This window comes from Aquarana catesbeiana, linkage group LG02 (assembly GCF_042186555.1).
Source record: "Aquarana catesbeiana isolate 2022-GZ linkage group LG02, ASM4218655v1, whole genome shotgun sequence".
Taxonomy (NCBI): domain Eukaryota; kingdom Metazoa; phylum Chordata; class Amphibia; order Anura; family Ranidae; genus Aquarana; species Aquarana catesbeiana.
In genome coordinates, this window is record NC_133325.1 from 198,312,276 (window position 1) to 198,318,275 (window position 6,000).

General features: G+C 42.5%; 1 protein-coding gene across 1 annotated transcript in view; it reads left to right on the top strand.

Annotated features, from left to right (window-relative positions):
• Window positions 1-4,785, top strand: part of NUFIP1 (nuclear FMR1 interacting protein 1) — a 69,843-nt gene extending 65,058 nt beyond the window's left edge. The window contains exon 11 of the mRNA XM_073614168.1: window positions 3,658-4,785. Coding sequence (XP_073470269.1) covers window positions 3,658-3,957 — 300 coding nt within the window. The 3' untranslated portion in view covers window positions 3,958-4,785. The remainder of the gene's footprint in view (window positions 1-3,657) is intronic.
• Window positions 4,786-6,000: the final 1,215 nt, after the last annotated feature.

Genomic DNA, 6,000 nt, shown 5'->3' on the forward strand with positions numbered 1-6,000 from the left:
TTAGACGTAGGATATAGCACTGTCACACACAGGTTAACCGGGGTACGTGCAACTGGATCTGGCTTTTTAGATTCCCCTTTCTCCCCACCTGATATGTATTCTCTCCAATTGGTCTCGGTATGTATGTATGACAATGCTTTCCCCACAAACCCAGGCTTGACACTGTATTGAAGGGTAACATATTTATATAGGAACAGAAGTTGTAATAGAATATGTTTTTGTGATCTCAATCTATACCCTATTTTCCTTAATTGGAGAAAAACAGAAGTGGTTGTATTCTTTCTGGTTGTGTGACATAACTCACTGAGTGCAACATCTGAACACCAGTGAAACAAAAGGTATGTCAGTACCATACGTTTAAACATTAAAACACTTACATTGAAATTTAACTTGTAGGTTTCCCCTCCCCCCTCCCCCCTCCCTGCTTGGCATCTTCCCCAACTGATGCTAGCATTCACCCATAACAAAACTTTCTGTAGAGTCTCGTCCCTGACGGCATATTGAGAAAAAAAAATGATGAAAGTAAAGTACTTGAAGTAGGATGTATGTCTGTGCCCTTCCAAATTTCTCCTTCCATGGAAGAAGAGACACAAAGAGGGCTAACCTCTCTTCACTCAGGTGTGTAATTGGAGTTTGCACATTATCAAGATTGGTGTTGTTGTGGTTTTTCCTTCTTGAGCCGCCAGGTTCAGACTTGTGTGGGGGCTGAATACGCTGCACTCCGCTTGTGGATTGTAGGACTACAGCAGTCCAGAGCTCCATTAAGATGTAAAAAGTGATGTGTGTAGTTCAATCATTTGGGAATTTGTCCCAGGAAAATCCAGCATTGTGTGTCAGAAATGATCCGCAGAATACAAACTGGATCTAAGCCCACAATGGGGGAGTATATGTAGATATTTGCGTGTAGGCACTATGTCCTTCTACCCCTTGGGCTATTCTTCACAACGGTAACAACTGGTGAAGTAAATAGTAGTGGGTGTTCAGTGAAGAATGATAGTGGATTATTGTTGTATCTGTGTCAGGGGTGTGCATGTGGAAGATTAACGTATGGTTGCATACTCACAGACACTTTAGTCCGCCTGTTCTGGGTTGTTTCTGCGTTCCAACCAGGCCAGCAGCTCAGCAGGATCTTCAAAAAAGGAAACTCGGCCGTCGTGTTCCACTCGGAGACGCGCTGGAAACAGCATGGCATATTTCATGTTGAGGCTTCTAAGTTTTCGCTTTGCTTCCATGAAATTTTGTCTGCGTCGCTGTACCTCCGCCGAGAAGTCAGGGAACACCGCAATTTTCACGTTGCCTAGGGGGATGTTGCCCCTTTCTCTTGCAAGTCGCAGGGCAGCGTCTCTATCTCTGTAGTTGAGCATTTTGGCTATAAAGGTACGCGGCGGGGCTCCCTGTGGCGGCGGTCTGGCGGGCATGCGGTGGGCTCTTTCAACTGCCAGCATGGGGGAGAAGGCCTCTCTACCATAGGTCTTGATGAGCAACTGCTCCAGGAAAAGCGTGGGATCCTTACCCTCGGCCCCCTCCGGCAGACCAATGAGACGGAGGTTACATCTCCTGCTTCTGTTCTCGAGGTCTTCTTGCTTAGAGAATAGTTGTTGGATTTGCTGCTTCATGTGGTGCACCTCCGTTCTCATTGGGGGAATGGTATCTTCCATGTCGCTGATGCGAGTTTCAGTTTCTTTAACTCGGTCTCGGAGTTTGTGGAAGTCTTGTCTGATTAAGGATATGTCTACCTTGACTTCTTCTATCTGTGAGGCAAGTGATGTTCTGCAGAGGGTTATTGCTTCCAGCAGCTTTTCTGTGTCTCCCGCTGTGCGCTCCTCGCTATGTGTATTGTCACCGTCATTTTCTGCCTGCTCCTCCCTGTCCTGTCGGCGGTATTGGTCAAGTTTAGATGCGGCAGTTTTCTGAGATTTCGATGGCGACATGATGCCCAGATGTTAGGGTATCTGGGAAAGTGGGGACAGGAGTTAATCTTGCTGTGTCCGTATGCGGGGTATTACCCCTCCTTTCTCAGTGGTATTGGTAGATTGAAGCTATGCCCTGTGGAACATGTAGCGGTGAAGGGGGAGATCAGGACCACTGGTTATATTGCAGTATGTGCAGAGGAGCTAGGTGTACCAAAATGGCCGCCGGTCTCAGCACAGGGGCCTAGGCCGCAATCCAGGCCGTTCTCTCTGGGCCTTTGATGAATTTATAGGCTGGTAGTCAGGGGGGTGAGTGCAGAAACGTTCTCCCAGGGGGCTATCCCGCAGCTATGTACCTTTGTATTGTCGTAGACTTCAGGCAGGGCCGCAGATGAGGAGGACCAAGATGGCCGCGACCTCCGGTGGTAGGCCGAAGCCGCGGTCTAAATTTCGGTGAGCCGCCGAGCGGGAGATCGCCGCTCCGTTCGGGCCGTCCCGCGTTTTTTCTCCACAAGAACCGGCTAATACTGCTCCAGGAGTCCCAGGGACACAATCCAGCTGGTTGGATGGTGCAGGATGTGCAGGATTAATAAGGATTAGGAGTGATGGACGGAGCTCTATTCCTATGCGTCCTACTCCATGCTGCGTCAGGCCACGCCCCCTCCACACACTGTCTTTAAAGGATAAGTTCACTTTAAAAATAAATAAATGCACATTTTTTTTACCTGCATTTTTTTTTTTTTTCCCCTAGGAGCCTGGAAAGCATTTCACCAGCGAACAGCAGATCGCTGAAGCCATGCAGATCTGCTGCAGACTGTCAGTGTAAACTGATATACTGACAGGAAGAATCAACCAGCTACCACAGCTCTCAACAGCGCCGTGGTAGTTTATTGAGAACTACAAGCCAACAGCCACAAAGGATGTCGGGACTTTTAGTTCAGTCCTAAAAATAGCTCTGTGAATGAATGACGTGGCCGTGTGGGCAGAGCCCTGCACGGCTGTGCTGTTTTCAAAAAGTGACCGCTAGTACAGGGAACTTCTCCCCATACTGCTGTCTCAGGGAGAGAGAGCAGTGGGGAGTGGCTGCAGCAGTGGGAACATGTTAAATGTTCCCAAAGGTGAACTTCTCCTTTTTAACTGCTTTTCTTGCTGATCTTGCCCCAACAATTTAACTACATTTTGGTACCTCCTCTTCCAATATCCACACTGTATTCTACCCTTACGCTCCTAGTTGTAGTGTGATCACATCTGCACTTGTTCACACCCCTTTTCGGAAGTGCTGTCTGCTGTGTTCAGCATACACTCTACAATCACCTATGCTTTAAGTGCTACCTTTTTTCTGTGTGGTCCATTTTCCTTAATTGTCCTTTATGCAGTATGTTGTCTCCCTTTGCTGTCCCTTAATGGAGAACCAATGTGGATATTTTTCTGACGATACAAAAATATGCAGTATTCCTGTTTCTGCTAAGATAAGCTAAACCCCCTGGTGTGTGTGTGTGTGTGTGTGTGTGTGTGTGTGTGTGTGTGTGTGTGTGTGTAGTTGGTGATAACCGCCAAAAGCCATTGAGCCTAAATGACTGTTCATGAAGAAGCACACATAAACTATTATTTGACATATATAACGCGTCTAAAAAAAAAAAAATGGTTTAAGTGTTTTTCCTTCTACCTTAAAATTGGGGCTACTTGTTGCTTTTATTGTTCCATTATTTGATTGGTATTTGATGAATAAATATTTTTGTTTCTGTAGCTGCTGGCGCGGGACATACGTCATGAAAGAAATGTGATTTTACAGTGCGTAAGGTACATTTGCCAAAGTAACTTATTTGACCACTCACGGGATGGCACTAATAATGTGATAAATGAACATTCTCCAGGAAATGTCAAAGATTTAAGCATTACAGATACTAAATCTGACCTGCAAAATGGACAAGATAACGATGTGGCTAAGGAGAAGCATAGTCCAGATCCCTTCGTGAGGCATTTAGAACCTTTGGATGATGAAATCTGGGAGACAAACATTAACTGCATTGAGACATTTGCTGTTTAAGATATATTTATAAAAAACTTTTTGTTTTTGTTTTTTTTTTTGTTTGTTTTTTAAATGATTTTACATATTTTTTTTCAATTAAATTATCCACCTAACGCAGTTTAAGGAAGGCCTCAGTCATTACTATATTTTTTCTTTAAAGAAAATGATGGGGTAGGGTGTGCACATACAAGGGGTGTGTGTTTTTTTTTGTTTTTTTGCTTTCCCCCCCCCCCTGTTAATCTCCTCACCTAACTGCTTTTACAGTTCTTACGTATTCTAGGATTGTCAATGGATCCAAAACATGAGTTTGACACAGAAGCAGAAAAGGCAGGTGGAGGATGTGATCTTAAGAAAAACTTTAGTACTGGATCTAAATAGAGGTATCAAATATAGGTGGTGGTTTTTTTCATCATCCCCCTCATTAAAAACCTGTATAAATTTAGGTGGAGGCCTTTAAACTAGTGCTAGGATGAGATACAAAATTTGTGGTATTGCATCCTCAGAATATATGGTGCAATTTTTGGCAGAGCAGATATCTGTCTACTAGGCATACCACATAGATATGTAAGATGACTACCTTAAACAATTAAAACCAGCATTGTCCTTTAGAAGCTTAACTAATAAAAGAAAAGACACACAGTGGTGGAACTATAAAACGTAATTCTATAGTTTTGTCTGTGTACATTTATTGTGTAATTCTCCAGAGTGGAGAACAAACTATAACAAAATGTAACTAGCATCTTTTGCATGCTGTCCTTTTCACTGCCAAGGTGTGTGACAATAGGCAGAGAGCGTAATATTGTCAGATATAATCTGTTTTCATTATTAAAAAAAAAAAAAATCACACCTGTTGTGTTGTCTCTTTTTATTTGTGATGGTTTTAAAGAGGAATTCCAGTTATGGCATTTTTATACATTGTTAAATCAGTCTAGCTTGTAACTACAGTATGCAAAGTACCATACCTGTGGGAGGGATCCCCATGGAAGCTGAAAATCAGTTTAGTAGACCCTGCTAATGCAGTGACCTCCACTAGCTTCTGGGTCCGGTGCTGAGCAGTTGCTTTGCTACATTGTGCATACAGGAGGTCCCCCGCTTGGCAAAGCGTTCTCTAAATAGCGCCTGTGCATTTTCTCAATGGCTGCAAAACATCCTCTGTTTGGATGAGGTGGAGAGGCGGGCTGGTTGGCGACTATGTCACTTAAAGTGTTTGCTGCCTCAACACTTCATTTTTCCTCTTTTTTTTTTTTTTGTAGGATTGAAACAACTAATCAATACTTTAGTGGAGAAGCTGCAGAAAAGCATGTAATGTGTTTTTGCAGCAATTTGTGTTTTTTAATCTGCTAAAACAACAAATTGGCCAAAAAAAATGTAAAAATGCAAATTGCAGCAAAATCACGTGTGCAAAAATCAAAACGCACATCAAAAAGAACTGCAAAAACAGATCAAAAGCAAACTGCATAGGTGTGCACCGAGCCTTATGCTGGGTCTGGCCACACGGATCAATTTTCAGAAGAGACTATTCATATGAAAAATCTTTGTACATTCGCTAAATGAAAGAATGTTTGAAATTTTCACTTGCTTTTAACATTCTGTTTTTAAAATGAATGAAATTTCTGAACGAAAACCACATACACTGTCTGAAAATTCCTTTGACCAAGAAGTTTTCTATTTCTAAATTTTCCTGTCACTGTGGTTGAAAAATAATGTTGATTTGACCCCACTAATGATTAGCAAAGCGAACAAAGATCTTAAGATGACTTCAACCTCTAATGCCCTGTACATAGGATTTTCCGATGGAAAATGTGTGATAGGACCTTTGTTGTTGGAAATATATAATATAATGATCCCCGATAATATAATGATCCCCTGCATATTTTGTAAGTTTGCCCACTTACAAAGAAATTAAGGGTCTATAATTTTTATCACAAGTGTATTTTAAATGATAGAGACAGAATATCAATCCAACATCCAGAAAAAAACAAATGCTTGAAATTTTATAGGAGTTGTAAAGGCAGAATGTTTTTCATCTTAATGCATTCTGTGTGCAGCAGCCCGCCTAAC